This window comes from Strix aluco, chromosome 8 (assembly GCF_031877795.1).
Source record: "Strix aluco isolate bStrAlu1 chromosome 8, bStrAlu1.hap1, whole genome shotgun sequence".
NCBI classification, from domain to species: Eukaryota; Metazoa; Chordata; class Aves; order Strigiformes; family Strigidae; genus Strix; species Strix aluco.
Window position 1 is genome coordinate 531,657 of NC_133938.1, and position 17,562 is coordinate 549,218.

At 48.3% G+C, this 17,562-nt stretch overlaps 1 protein-coding gene across 4 annotated transcripts in view; it reads right to left on the reverse strand.

Moving 5' to 3' along the window:
- Positions 1–350: 350 nt before the first annotated feature.
- The window catches only part of TNNI3K (TNNI3 interacting kinase), an 85,587-nt gene continuing 68,375 nt past the window's right edge, over positions 351–17,562 (reverse strand). For all 4 annotated transcript variants that reach the window (XM_074831737.1, XM_074831736.1, XM_074831735.1 and 1 more), the window contains 4 exons: positions 9,367–9,426; positions 7,684–7,853; positions 4,760–4,839; positions 351–1,797 (listed from right to left, as the gene is read on the reverse strand). In XM_074831737.1, coding sequence (XP_074687838.1) covers positions 1,721–1,797; positions 4,760–4,839; positions 7,684–7,853; positions 9,367–9,426 — 387 coding nt within the window. In that variant the 3' untranslated portion in view covers positions 351–1,720. The remainder of the gene's footprint in view (positions 1,798–4,759; positions 4,840–7,683; positions 7,854–9,366; positions 9,427–17,562) is intronic.

Below are 17,562 nucleotides of genomic sequence, written 5' to 3' on the forward strand. Positions count from 1 at the left end.
ATTCAGCGGTAGCGACAGCGGGCGCAGGGCGGGATGCTCGCCAGGGTGGGATCGGCTCCCAGCTGGAATTCTGCCGGGGCTGGGGGATTTCCTACAGGGTCTGGCGAGTCCTGTGGTGAGCTGCATCCCAAGCCTTTCTGTGTATTTCTTCTAACGTTTACATTAGTCCAGCAGAATGTTGGTGTAAATGATACTGGAACTGAAACATGAACCCAGCAGAAGAGGAAGTAACTGCTGGGTGGAACCAGGGGCTGGCAGCAGATCTGCAACATGTGGCGTACGTCTTTAGTTCCCATTCTCCCCCACTGAATTTTTCAGAAAGTGAAACAAAACAAATGAAAAAACATCTGTAACCTTGCGAAGTGAAATCTTCCCCACTTTTATTGCTTTAGGATTGTGAAATTAACGGCATGCATGGACGACGTGGGGGGGTAGAGCCACTTGGCATGGGTGGTTCATGTGTGTCACACTGTATGATGCGTCATCACAGACCTTGGTGCAGGGATCACAGTCCTAAGAAAGCAACATCCTGACTAACACCCCCAGAGCCGCTGTGAACGCTGATTTCTACTCAGCCAATAAGACACTTGTGTCTTTGAATGCAGCTAAGGAATATTACAGCAGGATCGCTTGCAGCTAAATTTTGCTAATTTGCAAAAAGACCCCAGAAAATAACAGCATAATGAACTCTGTAATTGCTTCTAGAAGAAGAATTCAAGTTCTCCTGCCCTTCCTCTTTTTTTTTTTTTTTTTTTTTTAAAATGATTTTTAATTTGCAGTGAGTGGAGTGACTGTTGCAAAGCCTGGGCACAGCACTCGTCCAGCTCAGCAGGCGCTAGATGGCACTCTGCTGCAGCTCTGCTTCAAGGCAGAAACACATCTTTGCTCTGCGTTAGGATTATCATATCTGTGACACAATTTTACATATTTTCCTTCTGGTTTAAAGTTTGTTTTGGAGTACCTGTGCTGCTTTTTGTAAGCAAGTGTCTGAATGAAAGCTTACACTCTTTGGGAAAAACAATCACTCAAACCAAAACAAGAGAGGGGATAAGCAAAAGCAAACACAAACATCTGGGTGCGTACAGTTAAGATGGGCACCCAAACAGCTTTTTATTCCCAGTGGGCAGAAAAGCAGCCAGAGATCAGGGCTCAGAAGAGCTGCAGCCATGGGACTGCTGTGCTGGGGACCTGTGTGAGCCCCCGGTGAGGAAAACAAGATGCAGGACCTGTCTGGGACTGTGGGGAGCTCAAAAAAGCAGCTGGATGTGGTTCAGAAGCTGGGAGTGGGAACACCTTTGTCTCCACGGTGGCCAGGATGGTGGTGGGGAGTGACAGGCTCCTCCTCTTCTCAATGGGGATGGGACTGGCGGCTCCCTTGGACCTACCAGTCAGGGAGGGGCTGGTACCCCCCCCTCCTTGTGCAGGCTAAGCCAAGAACATCTCGCCTTGGCACTCTGAAACCACAACAGACACATCTGTACTTTCATCTCTCCGAATTATTAATGCTCAAGATGAAGTGCAACATTCCTTGTGGACATTCACTTCGTTAAAGGACAGATGCCACCACCAGCAACACCCAACCCTCAAGCAGACCAGCAGAGAAAGTGCCAGAAGTTGTGACAGGGACATTTGGTCAGTTTAGAGACCCTCGGTGTAGCAGATGGTGCCTGGGCGTTGCGCTGAGAGGGTGGGGACCGTGACTGTGGGTGGAGGGCGAGTCTCAGTTGCTTTCCTCAAAGCTGCCGCTGCTGCTGCAGGAATGAAACCTCATGGTGCTGATGGGGTCCGACACGTAGCCTGCAAGGGGCAGAGACAAGGTCACGTGTGGCTCAACGTAGCAGCGAGTTTCCCCCCCTTCCCCTGCAGTGACAACGTCAACAAAGTAACGTGCATGTCATTTTGAGATAAATAGGCACAGATCATGCTGATACCTTTTACTGTCTGCAAATCTTTAGCGACTGACATAAAAACATGAATCTCAGTGTTTTAATAACACAGTGGAAGTTTGCCATTAAAAAAACCCCAACCTTCTGCCCTTTCCACGAGAGCTTTGGAGGGCTCAAAATAAGCATATTCTGGTAAGTGTTTCTAAAATATTTTAATTCTTGACACTACAAAACAGAAAGCAACTGCTCTCACCAGCACTGTATTTCCAACAAGCTGCTCCACCAATGCCAAAGAAACTGTTTCTCCCTTTACAGGGTGTCACTGGTCAGCTGCTCCCATGCACCTGTATTTTACTGCACTAACAAAAATCCAGTGGAGCCAACTCAAATTTCTTGATAACTGGGCATTGTACAGGGGTACTTGGATGCTTGGGAAATGAGAGAGCAGAGAAAGTAGAACACAAACACCTTCTGGGGCACAGGGTGGGGTGGGATGGTTGGCACACATGGCGAAGGCTCCTGAGTGCCAATCGTAAAAGACACAGCTGCACAAAATTAAGACTCTGCTAATTACAGCAGTACTGACCACTGTGTCCCTAAGCTGTGAGCCCTAAGCAACCCTGGTTAATCTATCTCCTCGTCATGACACACTGTGCCTCGGCTGCTGGCAGCAAAGCGTTTCCTGAGGGGAATCTCACTGCTATCCCGAAGGTGTTGGGCTCCACGCTGTGCCTGTCCTCGCGCAGGCCGGCTGTGACCGGGGGCAGCGGGTGGGGGAGTGGCGTGTCCGTGGTGCCTCAGGAGCGACTGTGTGGGACGAGGCACCTTCCAGGAGCAGGATGATGTTTGTGCTGGGCTGCAGTGCCCTGCTCACACCGGGCGGGAGCTTCTGTCGCTCCCCATCGCCTCAGGGCTGCCACACGTGGGGAACCTGCACTTTAATTAATGCTTCCGTGTTTCCAACCCCCTCGCCGTATCCTATGGGTGATGCTCAGTGAGTGCACACACATCCTCGCATCGTGTCTGGGAGCTGCAGCAGCAAGGAGAAGCCAGAGCCAAAGTTAAACTCTGTATTTACACCAGTCTTAACTTTAGAGGATAGACAGCGTTCTCTGGGCAGTGTGCATCTGTCTCGTGATTCTGCTGCTTTCAAGGCACCATTTAACTTGCAGTTTGTGAAACTTCCCCTGAAGAGCAGGTGCTTTGCTGTCAGTGAAGAAGTCAGGGCTGTGTTTACTTGTAGCATTTCTATTTTCAGATGCACTCAATGAAGAAAATTGTTCACTATCACAGAGGCTGTTGCAGGAATGGGAGCAGGGTGCTCTGGGGGCTTTTATGGAGAAAAGAAAACAGTGAATGTATTCTCTCTATTGTTTACAGACTACAAGTGCAAATCAGGGTAATGGAAAACATTAGGCAAAAAGCAAACAGAAAGAAAAAAGATCAAAATGGACATGAATGGGGAGAGACAGCAGTGAAATTGGCTTCTGTGGCATAAATAAAGAGTGCAAATATTTGCGATCATTAGACCAAGCACTCTAGTAAAAAAGGGCTCAGGACTTGCTGTCTTCTGCTGTGCTTCACAAGGGCCCGGCTGCTGCCCCAGGACCCGGCAACCTGGGCTGTGGTCGGAGTGCGGTGCTGGGTCTCCCGGGCAGCTGCGCTCGGGCCTTGGCGACGGGGGATGCTGGTTCTGCTCGTCCTCGAGATCCGCGTCCTGGTGATGCTGCAGGGCTCCGCCTTGAGCTGCGTAACCCTGCTGAAATGAAGCGTGTGGCAAGGAGTAGCTTTTCCAGTCCTGTGGTGTCTGGCAGGCAGGATCTGCCCTTTCCTCGGTACCATCCTGGCTTTTTCCATCGTTAGGCGAGTGAGCGCAAGGCTCGGCTTGGCCAGCTCTTGGCTCTGACCACGGTCCTGGTGCCCTGACCAGCCACATCCTGCTCCCATGCTTTGGGTCCCTTCTGTGGAATCTATGCGCCTGGGAACAGGTATACTGAAAATAAACCTCGAGGTCTCGTGAGTGCAGTCTGAAATCACTCATTAATCCCACAGGTCAAATGTCTCTTCTCCACCAGCCCTTCATTCCCTTTTGTCAGTTTTTCATACAGACTTGAGAAACCCTCTCCAGTATTGCCTGGATGGTTTAGTTCACTAAACATTCCTGTTTCGTTCTTGTTTTCTTCCTCCTTGAGTTTTCCAGTTGCCAGGTACCTGATGAAAGCTGTGCCCTGAGCTCTCTGTAGCTGTGGAATCCACATGCAACAAGTAATAACAAAGTTTTGGTTCTTTTTTCAGTTTCGAAGGTCATTACCTCACTACTCATTATGACAGCAACACTGCTGTTAGCGTTGTACTCAGTAAATATTTATATGACCAGGTTTTCTCTTATTTTCACCCAGGGTGCTCAGTTCAGGGGAGGGAGTGCAAGAGTCATGCTGAGGCCCCTGAAAAACAGCAAAGCTGACGAGCTTCTGATATGTGCTTTGGGCAGAACAAAACACTGAATTCTCCTGGTGACAAAACAGGTCGGGGAGTGCAGATGTGAACAGGGCGTGTTGTGTCATTCTATGCTCCAGAAATATCTCTGTCTTGCCCACTTTCTGCAGAAGCAGAGGATGTAATGCCACCTCTTCTCCTCACTCACAGATCCACCACGTCGACCGAAAGGACCCCCCAGCTCTGACGTGTTGGGGCGCAGCCACCGTGGAAGCAGCTGCAAGCTGCCGGGAGCCCCAGGCAAGACCTTGCCAGCTCTGGCTGACACGGCCAGCGGCCTGCGCTGAATGTTGTTTTCTCATGAGACTTTTTGGTACCTCAGCAAGGTTTTGGTTAACACAGCAAGATGCTCAGAGGAGCGTTCTACATTAACTCACCATTTTTGTCGATTGGTGGGTACTGGAAGTTTCTTCTTATCTCATCCAAAGACAGACCCTGGGAAGGGTGTTGCCCAGCGCTGCAAATAATTAAATAAGAGGTGTCTGTTTAGATAAGACTGATAAAGTCACATCTCCAGACCATAAGAACTTCTTCTACAGAGTTGGAAGGAAAATACAGTAACATAAACTACATCAGCCTGATGCCCAGCCACTGGCATTTGCAATAAACAAAAACCAAGAGGAAGTTATGAAGCAAGAACTTGAACCACATGCATGCTCATGTGTCATCCCTTCTCAAAGCAGCTTCCCTCAAATACACTCTTTGGGGCTTCCCTGATCCTCGGGAGCTGTTACCTACAGGACTGTCCTCTACCAGCTCTTCTCAGGTTGCCGGCAGACAGAAACCAAGTGCACACAAAAACAAGAAGCCCAAACTGCAAGTGCCCCTTCTCTCTCTCTCTCTCGTGTCTACGCTAACCTTGAGATGTCACTTCCTTATTCCTTTCATGCAAATTCTTACACCCAACAGCAAAACCTGGCCCTTTACAGAAAATAAAAGCCTAGCTCACATCGCCTTCATCCTGACCTCAGTGCCCCCCTCCCCGTCCTGCTCCAGCAGCGTGTGACACAAGAAAAGCGATTTACAGGGTATCACGTTCTGCCAGATGAACATCTCAGGTCTGATCTATATTTTCCTGCAGAAGATTTCAGTGTCTGCAGGCGTTTGTCTTCTGCCTCCCCATACGAGCCCCCGAACAGGCAAAGGACTGATTCATTTTGCTCCCGATTGCAGCTCCCTGTTTTAGCCGGTTGTATTTCTGACTCTCCGCACCTCGGTTACCAGGAGCCTATCACCAGGGCAGGGCTTGCTCTGCTGTTACCGTTTCTGGCTGCTAAGTGGTGCTAAAGGGTAAAGTTTAGTCCAAGCTCACGGCTCCTCTGGCAGAGATTAAGAGCACCATTCCATTTTCACCATACTCTTGCTCTGCATTGGGTAGAGACAGGAGATTGCTAAATGTGCCCTCAAAACCAGGTCTCCCAAGAGGTAGGGTAGACTTAATGGTACAATAATATAGACAACCCACATATCTTTCTATGGCCATAACTTGAATATGTAGTTTTTAGGATGTACTCTGGTAGGAACAGCCCCAGCAGTGCCGACTCCCACAGATCTCTGTGAGGCTGAGACCCTTTCCTTCTTCCTTAGGGAAAAGGGACTTGGCATTAGTATCTCCTGCCTCTGTCCCTGTTTCTGTCTGCCTGTCCCTGCCCTTCTCAGCAGAGGCACCTTTGCCCACCGCTCTCGAGAAGAGCCTGAGATGAGTGGTGAGCGGGGGGGACGGCGCCAGCCTGGCCGTGCTCTCTGCCAGCAGCACAGCCCCCTTCAGCCGATTAATCATGTCACCATTTCAGATCAAGATGAAAAAAGCCAAAAACTAGAATCCAGACCTGAGAGACACAACATCAGAAGACAGCACCTCTTCAATTACTTTGCTTTTCTGCTGCAGCTGCTCTTGGGGATCACTGATCTCTTCCCATTTTATCTTCATCACAGGGTCTTATGGTTGGGGAACTGGGTGTTCTTCCTGTCCATAAAACTCCCTCTTATTAAATAAATTCCACTACTACTACGAGTCTAACAGAGGTGAGGGCGTCAGAAATTAGTTTTCAGACACTTGGTCAGGCACAAGCTATGCACTCCGTGAGGGGGACCTATACCTATAAATGTAACAGGAAACAAACTTTCTTGTAGTAATAATGATCATGGCGTTCCAGCGTGACCTTTCTTCCCAAATTTGCTCATTTCTAGGATTTTCAGCTGGGTTTTCCCTACTCCTCCTAATCAGAAGGACACATCTGCCTTGTATTTTGGCAGAGAGAACAAGTCATGCTTGTGATACGAGTCAGCAAATATCTGCTTTCTGCAGGGCTTAGATTTCTGCTGAGAGGGGAGCTCACTGGAGAGCTCTGGCCCCCTGCAAGGACCAGCAAATCCCACCCTCCTATTCTGATGTGACACACTAACTCAGCCGTCTCTATTTTTCAGACAGTGCGGAAAGGTTGTACTGCCTCCAGTCTGACAAATGGTCTGTCAACCACACAACAGCTCCCGCAGGAGGCAGCTCCCTCCCCGAAAGGGCACGGCTTCGCAGCAGTAACTGCTGGGGCAGGTCCCCGTGCCCCGAGCAGTGCCCGCACTGTGCGGGAGCCCTGGGGGGCTCGGTGCCACGGGACCACCTGAGGCCTCCAGCCACCTCCTTTGGCTCTGAAACGCTGCCCGTGGTCTAACCTGGGTTTTCCATCTTGCCACTGATGCCACACAATGCAATATTTTTTTCTTTATTTTTTTTATCTAAAGAAAAACATGTCTTTCAGCTTTTCTTTGGTGAAATTTTTGAAAATGCCTTGTGATATAAACACTGTCCTTCCCAGACCTGCGGGCAGGTAGTGAAGGTACATCCATCTAATGACCACTTGACGCCGTCCCCTTGGACGGGCAGCCCTCGGTCCTTTGTTTCCTGTGATAAAGCAGTGGCACTGCGTGCAGAGCCCGTGCACAGTGGGACTTGATTTTCTACTATTTTGATGTTACTCATAGTGAAAAATGCAAACGCTTAGCTGTTGTCTTGGCAGCAGGATGGCTTCCACAGCACTCAGATAACCCAGACACTCCGCGCTACAGCAGTTACAGGAGGAGACAAGACCACAGAAGTGCTCTCCCCGGCTGGCCCCAGCCGCTGATCGGCCCCGGAGTGTGTTTCTACCCTCTGCCTTCCCACACAGCCACGTCCCCGGTTGGGCACAATCCCTGCTGCAGGGAGCCCCTGTTCTGGGCACATGAGCCACGCGGTCTCGGGGAGGACACGCTCCATCCCGTTCAGAGCGAGGGCTCTCCTCAGGCCCATGTGACCAGTCCGTACCTCTGGGACCAGACGGCATAAGCCCGCGCGTTCAGGGCGTACTCCAGTTCAAACCGACTGCGTAGCGCTGCAACGTGGCTACGGCCAGGGCCTCCTCGTGCAGCGAGACAGTCTGACGATGAGGAGGGAGACAGAGAACCACTGCTGTTGCTGGAGGCTGGAGACATTAACTGGATTTAAAAAAAGGTGCCACTGTTATTACATATTTACAAGTCTTTCCTCAGCGCCCTCTCATAAGTTGTGTGTCCCACATTTATAGTTTGGCTGAAAACAGCGGTGCCTGCTGGCTTTGGTCAGGTGAGGAGATCTGGGTGCTGCCTGCCAAATAAAGTGCTTAATTCATCATGGCCCGGGGCCTCCAAGCTGGGCTTGGATGGCTCTCCAGGAGATGGGTCAGCCATGAATTATCTGGCTCGTGAGCATCCATGGGCAGCTGGGAGACGTCCCTGCCTCCGGGGGGAGCCACGGGCTGGGGCCTTCCCAGCTGTGTGAGAAAGGCATCGGCACTGCCCGATGGCAGCGGCCTGTCCGAGCGTCCCCGGCAGGAACCCTGAGGGACAGGGCAGCGTGGGCACGGGACTGGCACGGCCGTGGGTGTGCTTGTACATATGGACCAGCCGCACAGCACGGGCACCCGCCGCAGCAGGGACCTAGGCTGCCTGGCACAAAAAGGTCCCTGCCACTGTGCAGAAGGAGCAGGAATGATTTCCTGAGAGAGGAGAAGAAAAGAGAGAGGAAATAGAGGGAGGTGGAAAACTCCCCACCCTCATCGGCTACAGTACTTAACTTACTGGAGATATTGCTCCTTCAAACTCCTCTCAAACAAGGCTTTGTCCTGGACACAGCGGAGCTCAGGTCTAACTCCCCAGCTAGGTATTGCTTTATGTTTTTCTTTTTGTGTATAAGCTCTTGCCCCAGATTTCTTCCTGCATGCGTTGCTGCCTATGTATCATAGGAGTCAGGTCTCCCATGAGATGACAGAGTTTCTTATGATATACTGCTTCACTTTTTTTTTTTTTTTTTTACACTTAAAAGCTTTCACCTACGCACAGAGCAACCAGCTGCTGTCAGAGCATGAAGAAATGTAATAGATTATGGGTGTCTTTTCTGACCCTTAAGCTCAAGAGCAGCGATCCATTTTAAAAGGAGGTTGTTTTTTTGTTTTTTATTTAAAACTGTTACATGCATACGCACACACACACACAAACACACAGAGAGAATACAATTTCAGGAATTGCATCCCTGAATCATTTACTTTCCATTTGACCACTTATCTTACACTGGGCTGAAGGCTGATACATCCATCTGTGTCATAGCCACAGTCCGAAGCAGGAATTGCCTTTGCATTTACCCTTCTTGTGTTCTCTCTTTTTACCTTTTTCCCAGGGGTCTTGGCCAGTTTGTCTTTTCTTCTTTTTAAACCAAGCAGTCTTGAATGGGACACGCAGGGGAGTAAAGAATTCTGCCTGGGAGGGCTGTGAAGTGCATCCCCACAGCACTAGTGATGCTCTCCCTTCAGCACCCGTATAAATCACTAATGACAATGTGCCTTAAAAACACGGCGTGCCAGCTAGACGTGGGACGGAGCTCAGGCAGCTCGCAGGCTCCAAAGCCACCCCTTTCCTCAGCCACATGAGCTCCCGACCACGTGCAGACGCTCCGCAGCGGAGGGAAGGTCCTTACCTCAATGTTGCACAGACATTCCTCTAATTTTGTGACTACTTCTGAAAACTCTGGTCTCCCCTGCGAACACAATAGAAAAAAGCAGAGCGGTGTTAAAAATAGAAGGGGGCATATCTTCTGTGATTAAACTGACTCATAGACGTGTGGCAACTCACAGCTCCCCTCCGCTTCCCTTCCTCTGGTTTCAAGGCACCGCTTTCGGTCTGCTCGGGAATCTGATGGGAACTGCCCGCTCACCTCTAAGCTGCGAAACGAAGAGGTGTGCGTATAGCAACTCTAACCACGCTATTCTTCTCTTTTTCTGTAACAACTCAATTTGAGCTCATAATGACTAGGTCATGAGATTACAAAAATACTAACAATGAATTCCTGGCTCTGCTGACACATTAGGTACGCCTCCTCTTTGCCCACACACAAGACCTCGGACACAACGATGGCTGTGAAGAGCTCCTAGGCAGCGCTGCACTGATGGCCGCGCACTGTCGGTGCACTCACATCACCCACGTGCCCCGTGCCCGCTCCCCACCGCCCGCCCGCCCCGCTCCCGGACACGCGGCTCCATCCCGGTGTGCTTTATGTGCACCAGAGTCTACGAGGCCATGCTAGGGACAGGATCGGGCAACAACACACACACTCCTCCTTGGTACTGCTGACCCGTACCCTGTTCCCGTTTACAGCACAGGCCCCCCAGGGAAGCTCAGGCCTAGCTAAAGCCTTGTGTACAACAGGGTTTGACAGAGGAGGACTGGGAATACCTTAATTAAGTAACTGTTAAAGAAGCTCCTCACTCCCATCACCACATCTTTCTCAACAACATTGCCTGCAGGAGGTAGGTGTAATTGAAGAGCTTTAGGACAAAATCCTGCAGCCCTCACATCTAGGAGCAGTAGCAGAGGGGTAATACACACAAATAAGACCAGGTTTCAGCCCTCTGTGAGAAAGTACAGTAACAAAACGGGTGTGAAATGCTTTTCCTTCTCAAAAGGGTAAGAAAGAAAATGACCAGTCCATTTTATGTTGCTTAGACTTGTCCTTGCCTGTAGTTGCACAGGAAAGGAGGGAGAAAAGCGTGTCTGTTGGTGTCCACAGCAGCGTCCTGGCTGACACGTGCTCCCTGTGGCAGTGAGACAGCCCACATCCTCCTCTGGCACTGTCCTGCCCCGGCGCAGCAGGATCGCTCCCACCGCGTCCCAGCAGGGCTGGCTGGGGTGCTGGCTGCCTCAGGGAGGGGGGGGAAAGGGGCTGGTCGGGGTGCAGACCTCAGCCGATTTCTCCTGGCAAAAACTACCCTCTGAACACAGAGTCCTTCCAAGGACAAGGAGTCCTCAGAGTTGGCTCTTCCTTAGCTGGGTGAAGGGAAATTCCATCCAAAACTTGATTGTGAGCTGATTTCAGTGGTTCCTTTTATAAAGGAGTCTGTTATGAAGCAGTGTATGACCACATTAGAGTATCCCTGAGCTCTAGTCTACAAAGGGTTCAAGAAATACTGCGTTTAGTGCGTGTGGTAAGCTCTAGCACCTTCAACGGAACGTGACCGGAGCCCCTTGGAGCCCACCGGGTTATCCCACTGGAGACCATGGAAGAACTGGCTGTAACATTAGAGTTGTACTTAATAAAACTAAAACAATGTTTATTTTCTTCATGGAACTAAGCCCCAGGTACTATGGCAAATATTTTGACTCTAATTAAAGCTTACAGATTAAAATAGCTAATGAAAAATGCTGCTTAAGAGACGCTGTAATCTTCTAGACATCAGTTTGCTTTTGGAAACAGCTACTGTCAAAAGTTTCTGGAAAACAGATGTTCGAGTACCTGATAAATGGTAACAGTGACATGACACATGGGAATGGGTTTTCAGCTGGGATGAACCTTGAATGAAATTAAAGACAAATAAAAGGGTAAATTTTCAAATCTGGAGGCATTTCGTAGACATCCAGCAAAATCCATACAGATATACTCCATTTTCTGCCTTTTTTTTTTTTTTTTTTTTAAAAAAAACCCCAAAACCTGAGCAAACCTCTTGGAGAATTCTGACCTGTGAACACTCGTTGAGCCCCAAAATTCACCATTTTTCCCTAACAAATAACCTCTAAGCAAACATCTTTGCTTATGCATCTACAGTGAGATGCTGTAAAACGGATATCAATACAGTGATGGTTTTTATCTTTTAGATATTTTGCTCATTCTGCTTGTTATGGTGTTTCACTAATGGCATTCAGTCCCTCCCCTGGAGTGGTATGCTCAGGAGACATCCCTGTGTCAAGGATTAATCTACATGCTCGATAACTAAGTGAGACGCTTTGGAAGAATTGCTTGTTAATCTCTGCAGTGAATCTCCAGTAGATTCCTATCGACTGTTTTAGGGTAGGCTGTTGGCTGCACAGCAAACCTTGCTGACGAGAGGGGGATCACACTGCTTTACTTTTTTCTGCCCAGTGGCCCTCCTGAAACTATTCCAAGGCCCTCAGGAGTAACTCAAAAGCTTTGTTACTGAGAATGGTAGCAAAGCACCTTCAATAAAACTAATTTCACTAAGTTTTTGCCCACATCTTGTGCAAAGTTCAAGCCATCCACTGGTTGATTGAGCTCTCAATTGCCTTATAATTCTATCACACAGCTCTAAACCATCAGCAAGATTAAGTGATGTTGGAGTGGTGCTGATGAGTAACAAAGTGCATTAGGATTCTGAAAAGATGGTTTCTTTTCATTGGGGCTAAATGAGCTGTGGAAATGCTAACAACATACGGTGACTATATCCATTACATAGTGCTTGCTTAAGTCAACAATTTAATATGACATCTTATTAATAAATTTAAACAGAATGTGATTTACATGCTGATGATTATTAGCAGCTACTTTATGGTTACATGGAGAACAAACCAAACCACACCTCTCCCCCACCCTAACATTAGCTCATGAAGTGCAAAGACGGGCACATTCAAGAAGCCAGGAAACACTAATAGCAATAAACAAACTAGTGATGAAATAAATTAGCTATGCTCTGCACTGCAGATACACTGTATCTGCAATTCTCACACCGATATATCCCGTACATAACCAGTGAGGAATACAGGAAGGGGACAAAGCTCACTGCAGTCAATCAGTCACCCAAAGTCACACAAACCTCCCTCTCCCCCATCTTGGTAGAGCACTTGAGTGTGTGCTTTAGTTCACTGAACCAGGTCAGAAATCTCTCATGTATCCAGGACAAGGGCAGGTTTAGGCACACGATAACCAGTTTTTCTAATCTAGGGTAACTAGAGAACTCCAGGGCACAAATCCAGGGCTCTTTTAAGTAGGAAATTCAAAGTCAGAGTATCTGGTTCAGTAATATGAGGCTGTAATATGAAACAAGGCCTCCTGTACCAGAAAACGACACAGGTTCTAAAATCTGCCCCCATTCATCAGAAATGAAACTTCCATGTTGCCCAATGAAGGCCTCAAATGCCAGAATAGCACCAGAACAACCAAACAAAGTTTCCAAACCCAGAGCCTACCCCCAGACTGTGTTTCTAAAGCAGCTAACCCACTTTGTGGAGCATTTTCTAAGCAAACTGGATTTCCAGTCTCTGGAGCATATTTCTTGACTTCTCAGACAGTTTTGAGCCAGGTGCCAAAATTGCCCTGCAACTGCTGCAGCGGCATATGCAGAGGTGACATTATAGAGCGCACGGGGTCCCTCTCCATAGTCCTCTGTGGGAGGAAGGCTTCACAGAGCTGGCATTCATCTGGCTGCTCTTTCCATCGCCAGGAACACTGCCAGAGCCCAGAAGTTACGAACAAACCCATCATTCTTACGCTCTACAAATGCCAGAACAGGAACACTGTCCTTAAGACAGCCCCGACTTGTCTGAGCCCACGCAGGTGCCCTCACACTCCAATACCCACATCTGCATTTCCATGTGCAAACTCTGTGTATAATCCACCCAGCCAGGAGATACAGCTGGGTTGTGGCATCAGAAGAGTGCTGGTTATCAACCCGACTTTGGAAGACTTGACCCTTGGTGTAAGGACAGAGACAAAGATTAGTCAGGGGAGGGTCACTGTTGTTCCTCTAGCACCACTAAGTCCTGCTGTGGCCCCAAAGGCCACCAGTTTGAGGGCAACGGTGCTTTTGCAATCTTGCTTTAGTTAGTTCGTGTTCCCTTTAGTGCAGAAACAGCAACAGACTGCAAAAGCCAGCCCAGAGCGATCAATCTTTAACCACCGATTTGTAATCTCAGAAGGGAACGCTTTTATTATCCTTTATGCTGTTGCTATTGAGTTAACTGGGGCAATCAGACGGACTTCTCCAGTCATTAAAAACCAGCCACAATTGCAGCACGTGAGAAAGGTGCCGTGGCAACAACCTTACCGCAGTAACTCCTTGTTAAATCAGACTCCTCCTGCAGATGTTGCTGGGCTCCAAGAGGCAGTAATTACAGCAGATGCAACACTCGTTTTGGAAACTCACAGTACAGTTGCTTTCTATCCTAAAGAAGAGTTTATTGATTGTAACACATATCTGACATTTGTCTTTATCAGCATTAATCAGAGTCCCACATGAAAATTCCCAGGGTATCAGCTGGGGAAGAAGTATTCATCGTGTTTACCATTTTAAGCCTTTCAGAAATTAAATTCCATATCATATAGGGGGAAAATTGAAATAATAGCAAGACCTATTCCAGCTGTCTAAACTCTTATGGGAGAGGCCTATTTTAGGATTAGCAGTGATGTAGCTGATGAGGATGAGCTGCTCCAGGCGGGCTGTGCGTGTGAAACGCATACATCATTGGCTCGGACTCCGCCTGGCTCCAAGTGTTGTTGCTTTCTCCCTTCTCCGAGCAACGAAAAATGCATCCCAAAGCAGCAGCAATGATAATAATAAGCAATGTAGTCATTTAAAAATATAATAGGACAGGTGGCTTTCAGTTTTTCAGACAAATATGTCATGTCATGGCACAGCCAAAAAAAAAATCCAATAGCGAGATGCACAGGAGAATTACACGATGCTTCTGATAAATGCTGGAGGGCCTGGGTAAAGCGGGAGGCTGGAGGAGGGCTGGTCCCTGCAGTTCCATCCGGGTGGGACAGAGATGATGGCAGTGAGCTCTCAGGGGTTGGTGTGACCCCCGGGGCCATTAACGCTTTGACACGTGGTTGTCTGAGAGACCCTCCACGTGCTCCTGCGCCAATGTCCCCTGTTCCCCAGGCCACAGCCGGAAGGGCCCCGCTCCAGGGGGGGGGCCTGTAAGTGACCCCTCATCTGTCCCCACAGACACTGAACCAGGGGCCACCAGACTGTGGCTTCGGCAAAGCACGGCTGTCCCCAGGCCTTTGGGAAAGATTTACAGCTGGCTGTGTTTGTTCTGGTTTAGTACCCAAGATATGTTTGCCACTGGATATTTAGAGACCTGTCAGCTTAGTGTGAGTACTCCTTGAATAAAGCAATATTAATTAAAGGAACAGACACTTTCCTGGGATTTCAGAAATCAAAAAGCAATGAGTAAATATTTTCCCCTCCAATAATCCAAAGGAACCACTTTCTTTGCATTAGAACAAGTGAAAAACATGGTTTGCCAGCTCTAAATATCACAAATAATATCTTTTCAGGATTAAAGCTACAATAGGAAACAGAGATCAAGAGCCAGAATATTTCTACAATTTGTAAATTATGTTCCTGTTTCTCTTTTACAGCTACTTCTGTAAAAACCAATGTCTTAAGCATCTCTTCTGGGATGCTTGCAACAAGCCAGAGGTTCTGTGCCCCAGACAAAAGGAGCAGTTCCAGGAAATGGGAAGACCCTGCAGGATGAAGACAAAGGCCTCGGGGTGCTGGCTGAGGTGATTTCCCTGCCTGGAGCTCAGCGTGACAGCCCGGTCCGTGCCTCGGCCACCCGAGCCACCGCTGAACACCCTGCACTGACTTTGGCCATGACACCCCAGGCCGCGCATGTAGCTGTCACTGCCACGTCTTTGAGCTTCTGAGGTGGCTGTGCTGCTTTCTCTCCTCAAATCCCACATAACACTTCGCACTTGTCACCTACATTCCCCTCTCACTTGTTCCTGTGTGCTGGCCCTCGCTTCTGTACAGCTGCCAAAAGCCATCCTGGAACAGCCTCTCTTTCATCCGAGTGCTGAAAGTTTTGCCTGCAGCCATACCGCTGCCTGCAGTCCCACCACCCGAGGCCGAGATCTCCCGGGAGCTCTCAGGCTCAGAAAGGGCAGGCACAGGCCGTGCTTGGACAAAGACTGCTGGGAAGCAAAACAAAATATGACAGCCCATCTTGGAGCCCAGGGGTTGTTTTCTTCGCTTCTTTTAAGTCTTCGTCTTGCTTGGGTTAATCATGGTTTTGCATTTATTATTGCTGCTCCTGACACCTGAGGCTTGCTCCCTCTCTCCCTACAGGCTGCAGGACCTGCTCTGAGTGTTTAAAAGACACAATATTTTATCTTTTACCCTCTACGCTGTCATCATATGCTTCCACTGAGCTCTGTCTTCTGTGGATGTGGCTTCCCTGTCTTTGGATAGATCAGTTCTACTAAGCCATGAGTCAGTAATCAGAACTATCATCTTTGAAGATAGTGAAGAAATTTTCTGGTGGAGGATTTTTCAAAACAGCAGTGGAATTCTGGTTGGCTGCTGTGGCATCCAGGATGCCAACAGCCCCGAGAGAGGCAGAGGGCATTGCTGATGAGCTCAGCCTAAGTGTGAAGCTTGGTAAAGCCTTTATGGCCTGAAGTACCTGTGAACACACTTGTTCTCACATGCAGTTGTTCAGAAGCACCATCAGGAGAAAGTCTGAGGGGTCGTTGTCAGGTGATTAACTGTGGGGATTAACAAACATGCCCGTGGAGCTGCGGCTGCTCTGCCAAATCTCACCCAGTGCTGCCAGGTGATCTGTGAGGTACTGCCTGTGAGACCATAGGCAGGAGACTTTAATTGATCTCATTATCCCCTCTCCGTTTCCAACCACTGTAGAGTGCAAGAAAACTACCACAGTATTTTCAAAATTCTATTTTCCTAACAATATCCTTATCTATGCAATTTTGTCTTTTAAACTTGTTATTTAACTGGTTTAACTTGTTATTTGTTTAACGGAGACCAACAGGAGCTGTTGGTCTCTCTTGTCTAGTCTTGGCCGCCTTTACCTGGAAGCTTGAACAAGGTAGAGCAAGTGAACATGCATCAGAAAACTCCAGATGCATCCCAGTGTGAACACAAGCCAAGAAATTATCTCTCTATAGGGTCCTGAGCTAAGCAGTGGTTACAGGAAAGTGAAATAATAGTCATGTCTGTTGTTGGGTCTGACAAAGAAACATGCCACTTTCTAGAGGAAAACAGGGCTCATGCAATGCTAAAGGCAAATGAAACATCCATATGCTACAGACGTCGCTTCGGAGCATTGGGAGGGACACGGATCACAGGAGGAGCGGCTCATTCTCATGCCCCAAGTGCAGGTTGATGGAGTTGTGTACTCAAGAGCTTTACAGAAACGTGCCCGCGAATGATGAAGCAGAGACCCTGAGAGAGGATTTCCACGGAGCTGTTACTGACCTGAGCAGGCTGGGCCAGCGGGAAGATTTACAGACTACAACACTGCGTGGCCTTGCAAAGACTGATAAAGGTGGATTTTCTTTTAGAAGAGAAGAGAGAGGACTGTAAGGTGAGAATCAAAAAGAAATTCAAAATCCAGAAGGAAAAATAGGGTTTGATTTTCCATCATCATGGACTGAATGAGGACATATCTGAGTAAATCAGTGGCCATAAACAAAATTCAGGGACATGTTGTACCTCCTGTACGCTGGTATACATGGCTATAAAAAAACCAATATAGTGATGACCAGGTCCCAGTAAGAGATTGTCATGCTTTCCTAATCTTGCAGTCAGGTTAAAAGTAAAACCTACAGAGGAATATATTCGACTAACATGAGGTAGGGACAGGAAAGTAGTATATTTGGTTTGACTGAAAAGCAGCGGAACAGTACAAGACTCAAGATTTTCCTACTCTATCCTTCAGAAAACTGATGGATTTTTTTAAATCAGCAACAAAATTATCTTTAAGAAAAACCCCCTCACACTCACTCAAGTTACTGACACACGCACAGGACTCCTGAGTAACGGTGTGCCATTGAGGACAGTGGTGTTTGAATACTAACACCAGAGGGGTTATCTTTAGCATTCTGCAGTACTCTCCGCGGAAGGGATCATGAAGG